Source organism: Archocentrus centrarchus, chromosome 22 (assembly GCF_007364275.1).
Source record: "Archocentrus centrarchus isolate MPI-CPG fArcCen1 chromosome 22, fArcCen1, whole genome shotgun sequence".
NCBI lineage: Eukaryota > Metazoa > Chordata > Actinopteri > Cichliformes > Cichlidae > Archocentrus > Archocentrus centrarchus.
The window spans coordinates 15,836,487-15,859,450 of NC_044367.1; the positions used below are offsets into that span (position 1 = coordinate 15,836,487).

The following is a 22,964-nucleotide window of genomic DNA, read 5'->3' on the forward strand; positions in this document are numbered from 1 at the left end:
GTCATATATTGTGATTAAAAACTAGTGGAAAATTAAAAACAAATGCACAATGCACTATGACTGCTCTTTGTTTTGGTGTCAATCATATCTTCATAATCAAAATGAGCTGTTTTTTTTCTCTTTCACTCATTCGCCACCACTTTGGCATCTGGCAGGGACAGGCTGACAAGGTGTCTTTGCAGAGGAAATTACTAGAAATGAATTTTCAATGCTTGATAAAAGTCGCACACAATTAGTGGGAGTGTCAAACCACTTCATATAGAGTTGTGCAAAGTACTGAAGCTCCACTCATAATATTGACAGCGATGCGTAACAACGTCAGTGGTCTCACTGTGATAATGACTTGTTTGCAAGCTGATACTTTGCATGCGCTTCATAGACGCAATGCCATAGTTATTTTTTTATTAGTATCTCACGATCTAATCATGATCTCTTGTGCATTTGTATGTTTAACTCTGTAGCTGTTTAACCGCTCTCACCTTGTGAGCCTAAAAAATATTTAACAGTACAGTATAATGATATGATACAAAAATCTCTCTTCATTATACCTTTACACATTTTTCAATCTGTAAGGTGTCCACTTGTTCTCCTATGCAGATTTTTCTCCTTCATAGTCCCCATTGCCCATATGGTTATCTATTCACCTGTATTGCTGGATCATGAGATCATTAACTCCATCATTGCGGCCAGGCATCTGAAAGCCTGTTAACCTGCAGCAAGCCCGGCTGTGCAACCCTGTGCTGATGGTACAATATGCTCCTTGTTATTCTAGGATCATTGACGCTAAATCCCTGGCAATCAAGTCAGTTTTGTTGAAGCTCATTGGCTCAGTGGGGTCTCATCTCATCTGCGAGCTTGGAATGAAGAAAGGAGTGTTCGGGTTAGTTGGGTCGTTAGGTAGAAATTCTTCGATAATGGTGCATGTTACATTAGACCCTTACAAACCAAGGATAAGTGTTTCAGAGTCTGTGTAATGTAATTTGGAGAATGGTTACGGTGGTAAGTGTGGAGATGAATAGTTTCTTATTAATCTAAACTCATCACGCGCTATTCAGCCAATACAGTTACAAAGTGAAAAGATTCAAATGTATCCTGGACACTTTTATTGCAGATGATATATGGCTTAAACTATCTTTTTAAACTGGAGCTCCAACACAGCAAGCAGAAGAGTGTGCTTGTTGGTGCTATCATATTACTTGTTTAAAGCAGTTGTCTAAATAAATGGCTGATTTCATGTATCATTAATAAGACATTCAGAAATGCTCATTAGTTGTGAGCAATCTCTCAGCATTAACAGGAGCCAGATGAAATGTACACTCATGATGAAATGGAAACAGCTGAGCAGCTGAAGCAGGAGGCTGAACTCCAGCCATTGGATTCCCTTCATATGTAACAATGTGTCATGTGACACTTCTTAATTTGAGCTCGGTAAGACCACCATCACAGCACAAGCGATAGACCAAGACCCACTTTAATGTTCCTATATAGTAAACACTACATATGTGTCAGTTTGGACAGATAAAGGTGTTAATTCAACTGGTACTTATCAGTTTTCTACTCTTCCTAAGAAGTCCTTTTACACTACAAGTCACATTCATCGGTTCATACACACTTATATGCAATGCTTTTTTTCCTATGCACTTCTATGATCTACTCATTGAAGGGTCGATAGTTTGATCTCCGGCTTCTCCAATCTGCACGTGGAAGCTTAGGCGATACACTCTTCTGAGCCACAGCTGCCCCGTGTAAACTGCAATTCAACTGTTTTGCAAAGGCATACAACAGCAAGGTAGTAATTCTAGATTTATATCATGGCATGGATAATATCTGTTTTTAGCTAGTGGATACAATATTTGAAAAATCTAAAGGCTTTATCACATCAAGGCAAAAAACAGACAACCAAAATAAAACAAAAAAATACATTTAAACTGCATTAAAATCAACTCTTGAATAGCCACAAATGAATATGAATAGTATATATGCTTGAAATGCTCTTATAACACTTATATAAATAAAAACATTTGCTTCATTAAACTTGTCTGCATTTGAAGTTTGAGTGTAGGTGTAAAGCTAGATCTGCTTCATACACCATGCAGCAAATCACCACCTTCAGCTTGCCTGTAGTGTTACCTTCCAACCACGGCTTAGCGTATTATCAGGTTCATGCCACATCACTTAGACTGCAATTACAAGCAACCACATTGGAAAAAAAAAAAAAAAAGGGAAAAAAAAAAATTTTTTTTTCATACCAGCCCGTTGTCATTCTGAGCTGGAGATATGTGGAATTTGTGACTTCCAAGTGTCAACAACCTTGTGCTTGCAGCATCCCTGGTAATTATACTAAATAAAAATCAAATGTTAACATAATGCATTCAGCCAGCTTAAGCGAAGGTGTAAATAGTTCCTTTGTATCCAATTTCACTTGCTAATAAACTTCTCTAAATATATAACACCGCAAATGTAGCAAGTTTAAGTTACTGAAGTGCTCCATAAGAATAACATACTTGGAAATATACACCACTTCCAAGTTGGATAAATGGGCTTTTGTACTGATGTTGTGTCAGTGCAGTGTATACATTTGCTTTTACATGCATATCATAACTTTAAGAAAAGCAAAGTAAGATTGCGATCATTATTATTAATAGTATTTTATCACTCTTCAGTCCTGGGCTGCCCTGAACACTTGAGCTTACATAATTTCCACAGAAGCATTTCCAGTTAATCCCTCTCCCTTTGAATGTCGGCCTTTCAGAGGAAGAGCAGGCCATCTTTGAGGAGGTGGCGTCACACATCTGCCACAGCCTAGCAAAGCTCCTTGAGGAAAGACATGTTGTCAGTGCACATTAATCATCGGGCCCGCCATCGGAAACAGATTCCCCTCATAAGCAATTTCACTCATTAGAGTTACGGTGCTGATTTGCTGATTGGAGTTACGCTGAGGCTACTGCACTGTGAGGGAAGGAGAGGAGAAACGGCAGTGAGAGGAGGGAAGGAGGGAGGAGAGGAGGGAGAGAGAGGGGAGAGAGGGTCTGACACATTTACAGTGATGTGAAAGCTGAGATGTTGATTAATGTGCATTGTTCCTGTCACATAAACTGAATAAATAAATATCAAACAAAAGCAGAGGGAGAGACTCATTTACAAACCAGGAAATGAAAGTTCCATTTAGTTACGGAGTAAGACAGACTGGGGTGACAGTCTGTAGACATGGCTGTAAACAAGAAACCACCACAGTGCAAGTCAAGGCTGTGTGCCCACATGCTCAAAGCACCTGGTGTGCCTGTTTCAGGCGTTCCTTAAACTGATGCAGTTCACTTCTTGTGTCATAGACAAAACATTAAGTGGAGAGCCCCAAAGCCCTGCCAGCTCCTCGGGAGTCGGCCACTGTGATAAGTGGCCTTCCTGGTAAGAATGACACGTTGCAATCAGCTCTTGAAAGCCCTCCAGCTGCAATTGGTCTCAAAACAATCTAACAGCTCACAGTTCAAGCAGGTTATAAAATAAACACTTTTTACCAAATTGAAAACCCATCCTGCATGCTGCAAGTGATGCATGATGATAACAGAATATTCCACAACAGCACAACCCCATTCAGGTCATTTAGGATAGGCTGTTTATATTGATCTTCATATCCCATCCACAAACACCCTTGTTTACATAAATAAACAATATTATGTTTGCTGCCATGGAAACAGAGTTTACGCAGGCCACAAAATCACCATTTAATGGACTAAGATGTTTACATGCCTGAGAATGCTGGCTAATAATGGCATATCTCAGCTGTCATATCCTGGATTCTCATAACTGGGAAATGTGTTTATCCGGGCTGTTGGGAGTGGAATGTAGCATTTCCAAACTGCAACTCTTAAACTTTACGCTGCTTAATACCAGCTATTTTCAGCAGATTTATGCAAACATCGCTCCTCTGATCATTTTCTGGCAGGAACAGATTTAGAGATTTAAAAAACAAAATTGTTGATCGTTGCTATAAATTTTAGTTTCGTTTATTTTCACACTTGCAGTTATTGCAGCTGCAGAATTTAATTATCGCAAATTTGTTCCCCAAGACAAATTAAATCCACTTGTTTAACACTGCCAGCACTGCACTGGGTTTTGGTTGGATCTTATCTATTACATCCTCTTAGTCAGGTCTCACGACCCCTTTGCCAGTCATTTGATCATTACTAATAATTAGTGACAAATATAAGCCAGCATTCAAATCGGCAACAGACATGAATCAAGTTTGGCCAAATGCTGCACTTCAGGTTTGGTGTAGTTACATGCATTTCTATGAGTCTATGAATACGAGCCCTAACCATTTGATGATTTTCATGTAGTAGTTTGCACATAATTTATTTTTTTTTAACTAGACTGTACAGATACACACTGCGTGTTAATTAGCCATTATTTTGTCAGGTCAGCGACGGCTCCCGATACACCCCTCTGTCATTTTCTTCATGAGAAAATGCACTCCTGCACAAATTCTTCTGCTTGCTTCGCTCAGCTCCTTTTTTCTCCCCGGTTTTGCAAATTCCTCCTTCTGCTCGGGCATCTTGGGAGAAGTCGTTTTACAGTTCAATCAGGAATTCTAATAAACTGACCTGTGCTTTAATGACTAATTCATTGTCTCCTTTACTACCTTCATGGGTATAAAGCAGATTAATGACTTGAGCAAGGTTAAAAACAGTACCACTGTGCTTTTCCTTCATCTGTTATCAATCATCCTTTAGATTCTTAAGAGAGCAACGGAAATTGAAGGAAAATTAGTAATCCTTTTGATGGATGATACCATAGGTAGGAGTGTACACTTAAGATGAAAGTATGGCTATAGCATTAAAGGGAAAGCGGCTGATAAGTAGCATCGCACGAGGAGCTTGCATTTCATTAAATGGCATATATTCTGTATATTGAACAAACTATAATGCTGCATGACAGGAGAATTATCATTTTGTCACAACAAAGCCGCCACAGTTTTAGTTAACCCAGTTGAGGAAAAGAAGTCATGATTTTGATTATCCGCTCAATGCTGGACTTCCTTATCAAAATGGTCCAGAGACATAATCTCGCCGCACTTACTTTTTTCAACTGTGTTTACAAAGAAGAGCTTTAAGAAAACTCTGAGGAAAAACTCACAGCAGTTTAGAGAGCGGAGGCTAAGAATTCCACGTGAGTTGTTAAACTTTGACAGTTTCTTTACTTTTCCTCATACTGTACTTCTCTCTTGTTCAGAAATCCCATGAAAGGGGAAAGTGAAAAGAAAAAAAAAAAACAATAAAAAGAGGAGGCAAAGGGGAATGGCAAGGAAAAGGAAGACCGGGTATAAGGCTGTGTCTTTGTTTACCATTCTATATTCCCATCACATGCGCGCACGCCTTTGCTGCATCTCTGGGCTCTTCCCACTCTTGGCCCAGTCATTTCTGACAATGTTAATGATTTAGTGGAGAGCCCTCCACAACGGATGATTTGTGACATGTAGGAAGGCTCGAAACGAGGGAGGACTAGGCAGGTTTCTGTGGGGAGTGTTTGGGATCCAGGGATGCCTTGAAGATAGTGATTCATTATATTTAAGACAAGTGTGACATCCTACTTCAAGGAAACAGCACACATATGTATGGAGGGGGAGATTTTTCGGGTGGCCAAAGTGGGGAGGGGTAGGTAAGTACAAAGGAATGTCTCTGTGTTTTTGGAGATGACATAGGGATAGGAGGCAGGCATATGGAGACGGCAGACTGGAAAATAATGGGTAATGGAGGAATTTAGCCTCAGGCTATATGCCTGCTTTGCCTACTTCTGTATAACTAGTATATTTATAATTCAAATACATACCTTTAATAATTAACCACCAGTGAATATTAAAGGAGAATGTGGGATATCTTTTCTACAGATAGAGTCAGGTGAAAACAGCATTAAATTTCAAATTTGACAACAGCACAGAACAAAGGACCGGAGAGCCAAAAACAAAAAAGTTGCCTGGCATTTTTTGGGGGGCCAATTTCTTTATTTTATACTACTGTAAATAAACAAATAGCAGCTTTGTATGAGCGTGACATTTGTTTTTATGCATGATCGTATGTTTCCATGTCTTTAAAATTTGAAGTAATGAACTGTCTTAATGTTTCCGGGTTAAAAAAGACATGTTTGTTCACTGTACTTTCATTTTTGTTAAAGGGCAGTTAGTCACCATCTGTACTGTAATCTAGCCGAGGACTACTCCCTGGAAACATAAGTCTAGAGTTACACAAGCAAGCATCCCACTGATTTTCTTGGAGTGTCTCATTCACTGTTTGTCACTGTGAACTTTTTTGCTCTGCTCTAATCTCATCAGCCTTACAGTACCAGAAACGTTGACAACCTTTTGTCTAACCGCAGCGTGAATAATACACATCACACATGATCTCCATGTGACCAAGTGATAACGATCAGCTCACATTAGCCTCGAATCCTGCTTTACATTCGGTTACATAATTTCAGCCACATTGAGGCAGCGAAATTCAGTATATTTACGGTGCTTTTTAAACTAAAACATCCCAGAGGACAGTGTGTTTTGTAGTCTGTACACAAGTGGCACAGAAGAGCTCTCACAGACTGTGTCACCCGATGTTATGCAAACACCAGAGTTCAACAAGAACCGATGCATTTGCATATTCTGGATCTTAAAATGTGTTGGGCTTTTTGTGCGAGCCCCATTTCTGTCTGTGCTCTTTGATGTAGCTCATACATATTGACGAACCCATTCAAGAAACCAACTGTGTTAACTAAAGCATGAGCTCAATTTGTGCATCCCCCTTTAAAAATGGTGCATTAGTTTGTCCCATTTATATTTCCTGGGTTAATTAGCAAGTGAGAGATTGGACAATTAGTTCATCCATGCTAATTGATTATAATATCACAACTCAGTGATGATAAGATGAACATAGCCTTGGTTGCATATTCCTCTAAGAAATTCAATAATATATACAATGCCTTTGCGTAATGAGGGTTTTAAAGGACCACATCAACTAGGGAAATGTTGCTAATTCATTTCCCGTCAAGAGTTTTTCAGGGCACAAATTAATTGAATGGCAGGGATGCGAGGCTCTTACCAAATGGCAGTGTCCTTTTTTACCTTTGAGTCATGTCCACACAAATGATGTGGGTCACTGGTTCACTTCTGTCAGTGGCACCTGACAGTAGGATGGTATTTATTTTTATCTGCTCATTGTTGGAAAAACTCTTATTTCACAATGGTTTTCATAGTCTGAGTAAACTATATAATGCTTTTTTTTGTACTCAAGCAAATATTATGAGCATAAAATTAGACCTTGTTTAATATTCACTGCTCTTTCCTTGTCCTTTGCCAAACCATCCAGACCCAGCTCTCTCCTTAGTTGTCAAATTTGAAGATCAGGTATGGACCTCTAACCACCTCTCACTGGTGGCCCCACTCGAGCACCATCACAGTGTGACAGCCTGTCATGAGGCCGCAAAGCTGCGCAGAGGAAAAAAAAAAGCTTCAGGAATGCGTGCTGACGTAGTTCACCTGGAAAGTTAAACAGGAAGCTCTCAGACTTTCACGTTATTCATTTTAGAGCGACCGTGCCACTAATTTTGATGTAAGAGAAACGTTTCTGCGCGCCGCTGTTATCATCAACCTTCTTTGCCTTTTAGCTATGACGTTAATTATGTATATTCATAGATATTGCTCATGTTCTGTTTGATAATTATTGCTCTCTATTTCTCAAGAGTTGTCTTCATTTTTCTGCCTTACCGGAAGAAGCGTTTTCTGAAATATGGCTCGTTTCACCTTAAAATGTTCTTCCTCAGTTACGGCAAATAAAAAAACAAAATTCAAGTATTACACTTCTATGCTGTGCTTAATAATTAATCGCCCATCTCATCATTCTATGAATATTTACATGCAAAGTGTCCCTGGGAGCCATCCGTATGCCAGAGGGAGGGAAGTCTGTGTGTTTATAGCATTAAACGCTCAAATATCGTCGCAAACCCCATTTTGCCTCCAACCATGAAAAACACTCACTAAAGCATTGCAAGCATTTTATTTGTTGATGCACAATGTAACCTATTCAACTCCCATTTAGACGTGGCGAGTCAAATTACAGGTACTCTCTCTGTGCTGAACAGAAATCCCAGGATGCCGCTTGTCTACTTCAAATGTGAAGGGTTTAGAAATGACTTTTTTTTTTTTTTTTTAGGTGCTGTTTCCAGAGCAATGACATTGTTCACTGAGGCCGACCTCCACTTAATATGTCAAAGTGTCAAAGGTCCTGTTGTCAGGGTTGCTTGAATAGAGGTGTAGGAGAAATTACACAGTATATTAAATTATGTAGTGAAAGAAGAATCGTGCTGTGCAGTGGGAGGAAAAAGCATGTGTGGTGTTTTTAAGGGGAAAAAAAAAAAGAGAAAAGTTTTCGCCTGTACAACTTTGAGCAAGATGAAAATCAAACACAAATACTCCTCGTTATAAGTGATTATGTGGTTCTGCAGTTAAATCAGCTGAGGACTTGTGCTGCCAAACATTAATGCACTATTCAGATCTAATCCTGGTGACTGCCTTATCTTTATGCCTCCCTTTGTCTGTGATCTAGAAATGTAGAATAAGTGCTCCAGCATAACCGTGCTGCCTGTGACTGCTTCGGAGTTCAATACCATTCATAAATTTCCAACCTTTGACCTCTGAGAGAGACTCAGCAGGATGCACATCAGGAGGGTCCAGAGATACAGCAAAATCCATCTTGTTAAAGTGGCACTGTGGCCACTTTAAAGGATACACAAGCTAATAACGGATAAATGTGATATGTTATACAAATAAATATGCTGTTGGTAGTGAACCTGGGCATGTTTGGGTCTGTTGCTCCCATTGGTGATATTTATCTAGGAAGGGAAGGCTGAATGTTGTTGTTGCCTCCCTGCAGGTCCCCGAGCTCTCAGATCTCCTCTCTGTCTCCTGTGCGGATAAGTAGTGGCTGCAAAGGCAATGCCGGTCTTTGATATTTCACTCCTCATTTGAATCAGTGGTCGCTTTATTTGACAATGCCAGGTAATTACGTGGGTACCTTGCTTGATCATGTGAACTCCTGCAGAACCAGAGCAGAGGGAGGGAGGGAGTGAGGATTGGAGGGAGTTTCAGGAGAGGGGGGTGGGGGGTAGGGGGGGTGTACTGGGCTGTGAGAGAAGATGGAAATGGGATCGTATAAACAGGGGGGGGGGGGGGCAACGGGACAAAAACAAAACATACAAACACAAACAAACCATCTGCATTTGTTTACCTGCATTGTTTTCTCCAAGTATTACAAACAAGGGGAGTCGCGAGTAAGAGGCAAACTGTGTTAAGCAAGTCTGGTTTGTTTTTAAATTGTCCGGCAGTGCTTTTTCTAGAGGAGCTGTCCCATGCTGTGAAGGGCGTAAGCAAAAGGTCAGACCGTGCAGGTTACAAAGAGACGCACTTAAGTTCATGGTTATGGGGGGATAGAGCGGGGTGTCAAGTAATCCCAGGGTTGGAGGGTCGATCCCTGGCCCCCTCCACGGTCTTTGGGTAACACCGCAAACCCCAACTTGTGCAGGCCGTTTACCATTTGTATGAGACAGAGGAGTGATTCGAAGAAAACTTGCTAACAAGCTTGTGTGTGTTTCACAAGTACTGAAAAAAAAAGAGAGTGAACCGAATGAGAGTTTTGAAACGTTTTAATTTCATTTACATTCAAGAATTAATAATTAAGCCACAAGAGTCACAAAATACACAATAAATTTTCAGACAGCAAAGAAAAAAAAATGTTCTAGAGGGTAAAATATGTTTAATAAAAAAATGTAACGTCTTCTCTTTTAACAATTTTTTTTTTTTTTAAATGCTGATGCTGCAGTTCAGGATGTGAAATAGCTGGGATATGGGGCCTTATCAATGATGTTTATTGAATAAGAGAGCAGTGTTTACTCTGTTGTGTGACTGGAATATAAAACCCCGCAGCACCACGTGAATGCAGCTGCGTTCAGGCTAAGTGAGCTCTCCTCGGAGGAAATCAGCAGACAACTGAGGCATGGACCTGAAGTTTAACTGAGAGACTGTGACAGCATTTTAAAAAATCCTCTCCTGTAGGCTACCCAAATATTAAAGATGAATTTTATTGCTACAATTTTAAAAAATAAAAGCATTTTTTTTTCAACACACATGCACGCACACACATACACACAAATCTTGAGAAAAGGCATGATTACTAGATCAAGGTATTTTAATGGCCTGCCTATAATTAAAGCAGAATTACGGAAGTCACGTGAGTGGCTAACTATATCTTGTCTTAGGGACGTTTTCACCTTTATTATTTTTTTCCAAGAAAGCAGCAGCCACTTGTGTGGATAGTTTTTAGAGTATTTGGATTTTGATATATAAAAAAAAGCCACGCTGAAATTCAAGCACACTCGAGTTTTAATGTTGCGCGCATTATATCCGCTCTGGACAGGTTCGCTGGCACTCGGAGGCTGCTTTTACAATTTTATTCATCCCCTAATCATACTTGAACCATGGCGGACCTCCGCACTTACATTTCCTCGCTTCCGCGATGGACAAACAACAGAAGAGCCACATTTATATTCGTTTCAAAGTGGAGAGGGGAATTAAGATAATTTAATAAAGACTTAAACCGCTGGGGGTGTCTCTGTGGCGCCTAAAGACACGTTTCCTCTGATCAACGGAGGAGGGCGACTTTATTGGACGTGTTTCTATTTCCAAATCCGCATAACGGGCAACGATGCATGTATTTCCTATAATGCAGATAAGGGAGAGAGGGTTTGATATGTAATAAAAGGTGGGTCTGTGTTGCCTGTTTAAGCCCCTTAAGCCTGATAAATGATGAGCGACAGAGGCACAGCAAGAGGGTCACCGCTATTAACTCCTCGGTTTCCCGGCCTCCACTTAAACTTCTCTCAATTACATGTGGTAATGTGGCTGGATACAGGACTTACAGGCTTCGACCTGTTCAATCTAACTGAAATAATAACAATAAAAAAAAAAAAATCATCGTCAAATCTGCACAGTGCTTTTAGGCTGCCCCTAAAGCCAAGTGTTAAGGGGAAAACACAGGGATTACGGTCTGTGGCGTTACTAACGCATGCACACCAGGTATTCTGGGACAAACACCCAATGCAAGCTCATTAAATCCGCATTTGGTGTATCCGAGCAGGCGTTAACGACGGGCTCTAATCTCGGCGGTGACCTGCTCAAACTGTGTCACAGCCGAGCAGAGCTGAGACTCTGCAGAGAGGCTGCAGACAGAGGAGGGGAAATATTACCAATCTGGGTAGTTTGACTGGGAAAAAAAATATTTCTATATATTTGAACAAAAAAATGTTTGAGGGGAAATACGGGAATGTATAATTTTATACCTGATAGATTTTTTTCAGCATAAGGAAGATTAAAAAATAAGTAATTTTCAAGCAATAATATTTTATAATTAATTGCTAGTTACTGTGGTTGATTCCAAAATCACGATATGAATCGATTTACTGACTTTTTAAAGCCTCTCTTGGGTGATAATTTTTGAAACTTTAAATTTATTAATTTGATGCTTCTCAAATAAGCATGCAATAACGCTTATAACAGACAAATAATGACTTTCAGATTATATTATTATTAAAATAAGCATATGAGCGTCAGTGTGTATTTTTTTTTTCAGGTTAGTTATAGCATAAAGCATTAATTGCTGTTGGTCTTCTTTGTTCGGTTGATTTAGATTTATGTGAATGAGTTAATTTCAAAATAAGCTCAGAATTCAGATAAAGTCGATATTTCAAAATAAATGTGCCTTAAAGATAGATCATGACTGATAAAAGCCAACTTTTTTCTGTTTTGTGTGGCACAGTGACCGTCTTGTCATAGAATCAAATATAAAGGCTGCAGACATTTAAACTGAATTTTTTTTCGAAGCGTGGCAAAAAAAAAAAAAAAATGAATATCAGATCATAAAAAAACAAATCCATGCACTATTTAGATAAAGTCACTAAAACAAAAAACCTGCATTCTTTCAAAGTTCAATTTTAGATTTACACCCACCGGTGCCTCCAGATTAAACTGTTTGATTGCAGTCACTTTAATTTTAATTTTTAAAACACATTTGTGTGGTCATTTTTGGGGGGATTTATTTCGTGTTAATATGGTTAATTAAGTTTGGTGTATTTTGTGGGCCTTCTCGCGTTTGTGGCCAACCTTTCGACAGCTCGGAATCCGCTGCGGCCGCCAGGTGTCGCTAGAGGGCAGCGCATTTGATGCCGAGTCTGTGAGCGGGGTGGGAAGCCACAGTTACGTTTTGTCTTGGCCTCTCTCTCTCTCTATCTCTCTCTTTCTCTCTCTCTCTCTCTCTCTCTCTCTCTCTCTCTCTCTCTCTCTCTCTCCCCTTCTCTCGCTCCCTCTCTCTCCTCCACCCTTTACTAACCCTCTGACACCAAGCTCCGAGAATCGGTGGAGGGGAAAATGAGGCTTTGGAGCTGAAGAATTTACAGTTAGTCGCGAAACTTTTACAAGTATTTGAGTTGCTCACTCCGCTTTCTGAAACCCTATAGTCACATTTCACTCCGGGGTCAAAAAGAGTTCAGACGCAGAGGATTGAGGTAATGCTTTATGGAAAAAGAAAACAAAGAGGGACCAAAATATCATAAACAAATCATGAATAAAATAATCTTAAAAAAAAAAAAGGCCAGGTGTGTGGCGCTGATAATTATGAATTAATTAGCTGCCTCCTTTGGAACCGGAGACATCGGGAAAATGTGGAAATGTGTTGCTGTTACTGAGCGCAAAATTAAACACTGAAGTAAATTTCTGCCATCCGACCTGTTTTTTAATTTTTCTTTTTTTTTTTTTAGAACTTGTGCAAAAAAAAAAAAAGGAAAAGAAAAGAAAAGAGCACGAGCATATTGCAGGGTTTGTATTTTCCGTGCCTCTCCTGCAGTCAGTCTATGATCCAGTCTTATCTCAGCCTCTCTATACATTAGCTTTGCTAATTTACATAATCTCAAATACTGAAGTGGGCCAAAGAAGAACAAAGTTACAAACAAGATTAGGGCGATTTTATTTGTTCCTGCGGTTGAGGGCCAATTGTTTCTTCAGGAGTGTTTAAGGTCACTAAGAGGATTTGAAGCTCGTTTCATATCAGTGATCTTTTTGAGGGAATTAAATCAACAATGCATTTCTCTCCATATTTAGCAACAGGCTTGTGTGTGTGAACAACCGAGCCCTGCAGGGCAGGAGAGGGGGAGAGGGATTGTAAGTCCTGCGAAGAGTAAACAGAGGAGTGGGACTTGAGTGCTGGTGCTCGGGTGGCGCGCAGGCGGTCCTGGTACACCTTAGGATGTGACATGCAGTGGATCTTTAGTCTGGTGACCGTCCCAGTAGTGTTTTCCTTGAAATGGATCCTCTCCCCCCCCTAATGAATCCAAACGCAGCTGGCCATGTCCCACACGGACACCGAGAGCTTTAACCCTAAACTGACCTCAATTTGACACCACCAGATGAAATCTTACCGCCTGTTAATGCCATCTACTGATTTTTTTTTTTTTTTTTTTTTTTTTTTTATGCAAACGCGCGGGAGTTGTCCACCTGAAAAGAGCCGCAACTTGAAGAAATACAAAACTACTTAAAAAAGTCTAATAATCTGTGATAGGTGTCCTCCTGGAGGTATCTTCCTTGTAAACGCGGTCAGATTATAAGCAGGGGAGTTTAGGTTGGCACATGTCTTGTTTATGAGGAAAATTAATTTTAATTAACTATTGAGTGAATGATGATTAAAATGAAATTGGAAAATTAAACACCGACTTGTGTCATGCCACATAAAAAAAGTTGTTATTAAGCGGATTTAATAATTTAAATACTGTCACTTATGAAGTCTTGTGTTTATGGCTTTCATTAATTACTCAAATAAATTTATCACAGAAGAAAAGAGTCTAAAATTTCACGTCGTTGGGAGTCATTGCTGCAAGTTTTATAGGGAAGGATGTGTGTCTGTGGAGCCGTACATTGGACACGCATAATTAGCTTCTCCTATTTTCACACGCTCCTCGGGTGTTTACATCACTCTCCTCCGGGGCAAATCACATATTTTCTGAATAAATGTGAATTAAAAAAAAAAAAAAAGGAAATTTGCGCGACCTAAAACTACATAAACGTAAAAATTAACGCGAGGATTTTGATTTGCAAACGCATTATGCTTCACACCTCACCTAAGCTTATTAAAAAATATGAATTTTTGTCTGCATTTTTATAGTTCACCCTCACAACTTTCCGTACGCTGCGCCCCGAAAGGACGCGCGTTCGCAACAAAGCAGTAGATACAATAAGGTTCATGCTACTTACCATGGTTGTCCAAAGGAGGAGGATGAAAAAAGTCAAGCGTTAGTGCACAAATCAATGTGAACGACAGTATTTAGCTTATGAAAATATCAGTCTTCAATAGCAGAGCCTGCCGGGCTGGTTGTGTTTACAGAGTGTGAGAGAGACTTGGAGACGGTGAATGCCTTGGCTCTCTGCGCACCGCTCTGCTGCTCCTTCCCGGGGTATTGCACGTTGAAATGTCCACACAGCCGTTTGTCAAACCCTGCAGTCCTACACTTCCCACCCCCCTTTATGCCAACAAACATAACTGTTGTCACGGTTTCATTTATTAAATCTTTTTCATTTTTTAAAAAAAACTGCTATTTCTGTAATCGACCCTGAACAGCTCTGCTTTATATTTTGTTTGTTGGGAGAGTTTATTGACCCTCCAGCAGTAGCCACAGCCCATCTCCCTGAGCGTGCGTCTACCTTAATCCAAACCTGTGAATAATTAATTCCCACCATCAAAAATGTCACGGAGCAATAAATGGAGCCTTTATGTGAGAACCTATCAATACAGCCATGATGCCATATTAGCACTGATGGACCTAAATATTAAAGGGGATAGATGGCCTGCTTCTGTTTTGAGCGTAAAAGTGCTCAGGCTCCAAAGAGGGCTTCACTGCAATCGATGGCCGGAGCGTTGCTCCTCCTCTAAACTTCAATCTCCTCACATGATTGATGATCTTGGGGAGCTTTGATAATTGACTACTCTGAGGTAAGGAACGAGTTTCCATCAAGAGAGGGGATTGGACGAAAGAAGCACACAAAATTACTTTCTCCACAAAAGCTTTTTTTCCGCTTGGAAAAGTTCATTCTGGGCTTAGAGGGGTGCTGCGCGCCGTTTAATTGCTAAAAAGACCAGAGCAATAATTAGCAGTGAGATTAGGAGGTATTACTGAGATATTGAGTATGCACACCGGCTTATAACCACAAAACAGATAACAAGTAAGCGTCATGCTCATATATTAAACTCAGCATTCATAAGATCTCTTGTTAATGGCTTTCTATCAATGACAATAAGGATTTAAAATATTTATTTTGTTAAAGATTTTGCCGTGCGTAAAAGCTTGGACTCGTAGTGCGCAATTCTGCTTTAAATCTAACTTTTTTATTTTTTTCATAATTCATGCAGATAAATTCAGTCAGTGTTATGTTTAGTTCAGCTCGGAGCATTTGTAGCCGAAGTGTTAAGAAGTGTCCGCTCTAGTAAACCTCTTGCATTCAACCTTTTCTCCTGTTTCTTTAGGACTCTTATCGGCGAAGAAGAATTGGGTGGGAGTTGGAGCTGTTCTGCGTTGGCTTTTTACCCCCAGTGTGGAGTTGAAGCCGTCCCTGTGCCTCGCATATACTCTGCATATCACAAGATTTGGTCTCTCCTCTCTCTTTTCTGGAGCTGCTGTAGGACTGGCTATGGCCACCACTACTTCCGGGATCCGTCATTTCATTCGCCCACCGCTCAGCGCTGCGAACTGACTCTGTTTCTATAAGCAAGCTAGCAGCCAACCTGCCAACACTCGCTGACACTCACTCATCTCAGTCTCGCCAGATAGACGAAATACCTACGGGGGGAAGAAAGGAAAGATCTGAATCGCAATCTCTTAATTTCGACTGCTTTTTTTCTTTTTTTTACAGTGATAATAAAACAAGATAGAGATCTGGAGGCATTAAAGGAGACGCGGACTTGCGGGATGAAAACGGACTAAAAAGATTCGTCCTTCTCTTGAACATCATCACCAACCGTCATTCATTCATTACCTTGACAACCTCTGGCTTTGATTGACAGCTGGAGTGGCAAAAAGCCATGAGACACGACAGTTTAGTTACATGCAGGTTGTTGATGGGCCGATTGTAACCTTCACTTTGGCGCATTTTTTATTTTTTTTCCAGGAAAGAGGGTAAACAAGAAAAATTGCAAAACTCCCTAATGCAGCGGTTTCAACTGAACCACACTGGCGAATAGGAGAATTCGCAAAGTTGGTTGAAAAAGGAATCTTGCCACTAAATCACTTTCTAACCGGGACTGGGATATTAAATATACGACAGATTCAGGAGTTTATTGGAGCGCAGCCTGATGGCGCAAAGGGTAGGTTTTTAAATCTGCTACACTTACCTGTTCAAATCCACTGTAGGGAGGCCCTCGTATCGCTAACCTCTTGTCGGGTGGTGGCAAATTTACAAAGCATTCATATCAAAGCGGTTATATTTGACATTTTTGCAGCGCTCTCACTCTTCAAGCAAAGTGACAGCCTCTGCTTTTACCGACAGCCTCCACCGCAGCCGTGGAGCAGTTTCACAGAGGACTCCAAACTAATTCGCTCTATTCAACCACCAAACTCTGTGTCGCGGAGCTCCTAACTTATAATGTTTTTGGTAATGACACACCGAGTAGCAGATCTAATATATGACACTTTTCTGCTTTGGCTGCAGTGTATTTTTCACTGCGACCGCTTTTTAGTTTCTTCTTTGCGTTTGTTCAGAATGAGACGGCATGCTTTACTTTTCACATTTGTTTAAAAAAAAAAGTAGCTTAACCGGAAAGTCAGCTGACTTTTGTTCTAATTTTAAATCCTAGTACGATGAGCTGGCCCATTATGGTGGGATGGATGGAGTCCCAGCGTCGATGTACGGGGACCCGCATGCTCCCCGGCCGCTTCCCCAGGTCCACCACCTGAACCACGGACCGCCGCTGCACGCCAGCCAGCACTACGGAGCCCACGCTCCTCATCCAAACGTTATGCCCACCAGCATGGGCTCTGCTGTCAACGACGCTTTAAAGAGGGATAAAGATCAAATTTATGGGTAAGGTTTGCATGGATCTTATACGCGCTCATACACTTTTTTTTTTCTAAGTTTGCAGCTTTTATTCAAGTTTGCTTTCTTGGAGTTTGTCTCCCACTACTAAATTAAATAGTGTTTTGTGCAGGTTTGAGCGCAATTTTGGAGCTCTGTTGTTGGTTAGGGGAGTTTTGTTGATGTGTAATTTTACACTTATTGTACAAGGCATGCAGTAAGTAAGAGTATGAGCCTGAAGCTTGAAATACAAGATATAGAATAACATGGAAGCTCAGTGTTCATAGTCCAACCTCGAAAGACACAGACTGCGAGGAATTATAATAAAAACTATTTTTAACATCATAACATTGTTCCAAAGTGCAAAGTCTGCCTTAATATTGCTGCAGACTATTATTGTTCCATCGTAAACACAGGCTTTAGTTATTTAAACGCTCTTGTTCCAGCTTGCAAAAAATGTTGCAAATGTTTTCAAAAATTGTTTGTGGTGAGACACACACACACACATACACACACATACACAAAGAGCGCGTTACAACGCATTGGGTGTCTTTATAATTTTATCACATTCATCTAAAATAATGTAAGAATTGCCGGGCTACTTACTGCTGAGTTCAAACCTAAAAAAAATATGATTACAGATAATGCTCACTAATACGTACACAGTAAGTGCTATAATCCCGATATAATCTGGGATGTGGTGCAGAGTTGCAGAGTAAATCCAGCTCATCAATTTTTTTTCTTACTTTTTCACATGGGAAATAGAGTCGACTCTCTTTATATATATATATATATATATATATATATATATATATATATATATATATATATATATATATATATATATATATATATATATATATATATATATATATATATATATATATATATGTATCACGATTAATTAACAGCCCAGGGTCAGATTAATTCCTTAGCACTAGTTAGAGAAATGAGAGTTTTGCTGAAATTATAATGTGCTTTAGTGATTGTTTCAACATGTTGAATAACTGGAATAACTGGAAGTTAGTTTACACATTTCACCTCTGTAAAACGATGAACGTGTAGGCCTGTGTGAAACTAATAATAATAGTAATAAGGTCTTCAGTGACGACATCTTTAGTGCAACTCTGTATTTTATTTTATTTTGTCGACCACTTAATTTCTTAAATTCCACTGAAATCAGCGGGCTGTCAGTTTTGTGTTTTGCTTTAAATTTTGTTCACTTCTCAGTCTTTTGTGTTTCGCACTGCAAGAAATGTCTGTCTAAAGTCGATTAATAACATATGAAACTTCAAATGTTAAAAATGTACCAAACGCGGTTGTTCACGTACATGTGTACTTTCCTTACAATGCAAGAAACTACGAAGAGGAATTTTTATACTGTTTAATTGTTGCCGTCCTTATTTTGAGATGATACGACTGGTTTTGATAACAGTGTGTAAAAACTAAACAGCGGAATAAAAGTAAAACTATTTAAAACAGGTAAAACGCATTATTGTTACTATTATTATTTTTAGTTTCAGTAAGAATTTGAAGAGCAGGGAGCCGACAGATAGGCAGGTTGACTGGACATTTTTTACAGTGGGCATTGTAGAGCCGGTGTGCTGTTTGTACTCAGGCCGTGTTTCCCCTCTTGCAGTCACCCTTTATTTCCACTGCTCGCACTGGTTTTTGAGAAGTGCGAGTTGGCGACGTGTACTCCGAGGGAGCCCGGCGTAGCAGGCGGCGATGTCTGCTCTTCAGACTCCTTCAATGAGGACATTGCAGTCTTTGCCAAACAGGTCAATTTTGCTGTTTGAAAATATTTGTGGATGGTGTGGCTGCGTCATGGAAAATAGTTTTCTGCTTGCTTCATTTTTTTTTTTTTTTGCAATTAAAAACCTGTTCTTTTTTTTTTTTTTTTAAATATAATTTATGAATATTTTTAATTACAGAATTTGCACTTAATGCACAAGTTGTCTTTTCTTTTCCTCCAAATTTAAAGTTGCAGCTATGATCAAGTTACAATCCAGCATAAAAATAGAGGCACATTCCACACATTTCATGCCAAACTAACTTTGACATTTGGTGTATTGTTTTAGGTCCGAGCAGAAAAACCTTTATTTTCATCAAATCCAGAGCTGGACAATTTGGTAAGCGCACCTCTTTGTCTCCCAATTCCCTCTTCGGTGTGGTTACTCTGCGCCGGTGCTCTGAATTGTCCACAGCATCTCGAAGTAAATATGTGAACCTATGATTTAGACTTCCGCACAGATGTCGGGTCAGTTTTGAAGTGAAGCTGTGCGACCACATTTGCCGCTGTCATTGTTCAATCTTCCCATCTAACTGGCCCAGCTGACCACTGTGTAATCACTTATTAGAACTGTAAGAGGCAACTTTCTTTACAAGTTTATATATATATATATATATATATATATATATATATATATATATATATATATATATATATATATATATATATATATATATATATATATATATATATATATATATATATACTCTTACTGGCTGTGGTGCACTCAGGACCGGCAGATTCAATTTTTATAGCACAATATATCACAATGTAAAAAATGTAATTAATCCTGTCAGTTTTGTAATTTAATTGTTGTTCTTTTGCTCGTTTTTTTCCAGATGATACAAGCCATACAAGTATTACGGTTTCACCTCTTGGAATTAGAAAAGGTAAAAAAATTTTTTTATATCTTTATGCATTCTTAACGTCACCTGCCACATGCACAATATGACTGTAGTATAAGCGATACCACTAAATGTGCTTCAGAGGAAATCACTGCTGTCCATATATCACGGATATGAAAAATGAAATCCACTGAGAGCCGTTCTGAAGATGTTCATTTTCATAAAATATGCTATTTTATTTAGCCAACTATTGATGCAGATGAAGTGGCTATTGATAAAATATGTTAGAACCTCTTTGCCCACGGTGCTCATTGTTATTGATCTGCAGATTTGGTTTCAGCTGCTCATTATTTCGCCAGCTTACGGCATGCTGTTTATTTTTTGTCGTTCAACTTGTTGCTCCGGTCTCAGGAGAATAATAAGCACTGCAACAATTTCACTATTGTTTCCTCGCCGCCGATAATGCCTCTTAATTGCAGTTATTCTTGGACTTGGCTGAAGCGTTTCCCCATCCTGAAAAAGGTGTTTTCTTCCTTTTTCTAGGTGCACGAGCTCTGCGACAATTTTTGCCACCGGTACATCAGTTGTTTGAAAGGAAAAATGCCAATAGATCTAGTTATTGACGAACGGGATGGCAGTTCTAAATCAGATCACGAAGAACTCTCGGGATCGTCGACCAACCTTGCAGATCACGTGAGTAACACGAGCTTTATTATGTTCATAATTTGTGACGTGCTGTTTTTGTCCATGTCTGCGTGCGCATCTGCTTCTAAATATCAGGCCTACCTGAACACTTAAAATTTTCAACAGACAATGCATTTGAGTGATCGACTTTTTTTTTTTTTTTTGAATAACCACATTGTTTGATTTATCTTATAAAGCCAACTTTAGGGCTACTTAGCTTCTGCTCAGTGTGTGTGACCCTGCTGTGCCATCAGTAAATAGAGCATGCTCTGTTCTGCAAGGAAAATCTGCCGATCGATGTTCTAAGGTCAAAAGCTACATGTGATACAATAGAGTGAGTTATTGTTTTAGTCTTTTGATTAGGGGCAGCCATGTGTGCATAAAGCGTCCGTGCTTGCTTGCGTGCTGGAGGCTTGTGTGGGTGTGTGTTTGCGCGTGACAAAGGGTGCGCGTGCGCGTGTGCAAATCGCTGCCCTGCATTGTGGAGAGTTGCACGCTGAAAAAAACAAAAAGACGGGAAAAAAAAAAAAAACGCGAGGCAATTATCTGTTACGCAGGTTTAGCGTTAAAGCAGGGTATCAGCGGTAAGCTTTAGCTTTAGGCCAATATTTAAAAAGAAAAGGGCTTTATATTTGGGGCTGTGGGAGCTGAATATGGCCTGCGCGTAAAGCTGTGGATTTTGCTGCAGAGGTGGAGAAAGTGGTAGCCTATTGAAAGAGATCTCAGAGCTAAAGGCTTACCATCAATGTCAAGTTCACAAGGCATATGATGGTTCGTCTGGAGGCCTTCCATTGCTGTTGATGTTAATGTGTTTAATTGTTTCGTATTGATTGCCGTGTGGTTTGCTCTGCAGTTGCTTTCTCCTCTGCCCCCCCCAACCAACCCCTTATGGCTGGAGGCTCTATAATGCTAAATTCAATTATATGCACCTGAAGTACAGTAGCTTTAAATTTGAAGATCGATTCTCTGGTTTAAATTGTGCATTTTCGGCGTAATAAACACAGATTCTACCCCCCGCAGTATGGATTGAGCTGACAGTGTAGTACTGAGTTGATATTTGTGAATTACTGCGTCTTCTATGCCTGTGATAAAGCTAATGTTTTAGTGAGGGGGGGTGAGGGGGGTGGGTTGGGCGGCTAGTGTAACAAAGTGACTAGTTAATATCTGTGCAGCACAAGGCCAAGCCTATTAGGAATTAAAGCAGATTTAAGTGTTATGCAAAGTCTCTGCGCTGCATCTGTTGGGTCTGGCTATAGTCCTAGTGGATTCCCCATGAAAGCCCGTCGCCTGCGCAGCGCGTCACACAAGGTGAACTGAAGCATATTTAGCCCGATGCTGGTTTCAGAAACGGTCAAAACGGCAACATTGTGGTCCTCCAACACAAGTGTAGAAATGAGGCATGCTGTTGTTTATAGTGCAGAGATTAGATAAACTAGCCTGTTTAGTTTCATGGCAGATGGTTGGCACTCAAGCCAATTTCCAATGGTGCCTCCAGTGCTCAGACACCAGCTTTGTCATCAGTCCACTTGTAAGAAATATTTAGATAATTAGAAAATTAAATATGCCAATAAAGCAAATAAGGATCAGCAATAAACAAAGAAAGCTGCATGACAAGCTATTTATCGCGGAGTTGTTTGAAATGACCACCTCATTAGCTATTTAAGTTTGAGGGATTTATTTCACTTTTGTGGCACCAATGAACTTTTTATTATACCTAACTGCTGGGCTGGATTTTACTAAAGCAGGAGAGAGTCGCCCCCCCACCCCCTTGTTTGCTTTTAGAGCTGTGTCTGAGCAGAGAAGGGATTTTTAATAATGACTACAATTTATGGAAACATGCATGCTCCAATTTATTTATTTTTAATAAATAGAGGTACAGTGCAGTGTGTGAGAACATATGTGCACCTCATGACACTTGAGTGGAAATAATATTTGCAGAAAGTGAAAGAAAGTGAAACTGCAGTGCAGTCATGATCTAAAAGCCTTGTAATAAATAGTTAACTTCTTCAGCAGTCATTGCCACGTCTAATTGAAAAGAGTCCAGCTTTACACGCCGAAAATGTGTTTTGAGTATTGGACACAATACCCCAAAAAAGCATTTGGCTGCCAAACTGTGCCGATGGATGGGAAGCAATTTCTGTCACTCTTGTCGTGATTTATTTATTCTATCTATTCACTTCTTTTATTTGGCTCTTTTTTTTATTATTCATTTTTGTCCTCGCATCTCATTGAGAAGAAGGCAGCGTGATAGTTAGATATGCTAATTTATTTAGTTAGACTCTCACACGTCCATTTTTCTTTGCTTTGATATGCATTTTTAATATATAGCCCTGGGCTACATCTCATTTGGTGAAAGTCGGTTTTTCTGGAGATGATCAGGCTCTTCACTGAGGAGGCAGCCCGTGGAGCTTGTTTTTATGTGTGTATGTCTGTGTTACACCTTCCTTTCTACCACTTGCTCTGTCTTTTTCTCCCCCTCCTCATACCTTACTGTAGAACT

At 39.8% G+C, this 22,964-nt stretch overlaps 1 protein-coding gene across 8 annotated transcripts in view; it reads left to right on the forward strand.

Annotated features, from left to right (window-relative positions):
* The first annotated feature begins 15,137 nt into the window (after window positions 1–15,137).
* Window positions 15,138–22,964, forward strand: part of meis2a (Meis homeobox 2a) — a 78,353-nt gene continuing 70,526 nt past the window's right edge. For 2 of the 8 annotated variants that reach the window (XM_030718302.1, XM_030718307.1), the window contains exons 1-6: window positions 16,593–16,723; window positions 16,926–17,152; window positions 18,783–18,924; window positions 19,225–19,275; window positions 19,775–19,825; window positions 20,324–20,473. In XM_030718302.1, coding sequence (XP_030574162.1) covers window positions 16,715–16,723; window positions 16,926–17,152; window positions 18,783–18,924; window positions 19,225–19,275; window positions 19,775–19,825; window positions 20,324–20,473 — 630 coding nt within the window. In that variant the 5' untranslated portion in view covers window positions 16,593–16,714. Of the gene's footprint in view, window positions 15,299–15,599; window positions 16,437–16,592; window positions 16,724–16,925; window positions 17,153–18,782; window positions 18,925–19,224; window positions 19,276–19,774; window positions 19,826–20,323; window positions 20,474–22,964 lie in introns of those variants that run through there. The other 6 variants (XM_030718303.1, XM_030718301.1, XM_030718306.1 and 3 more) reach the window with 6 other exon arrangements.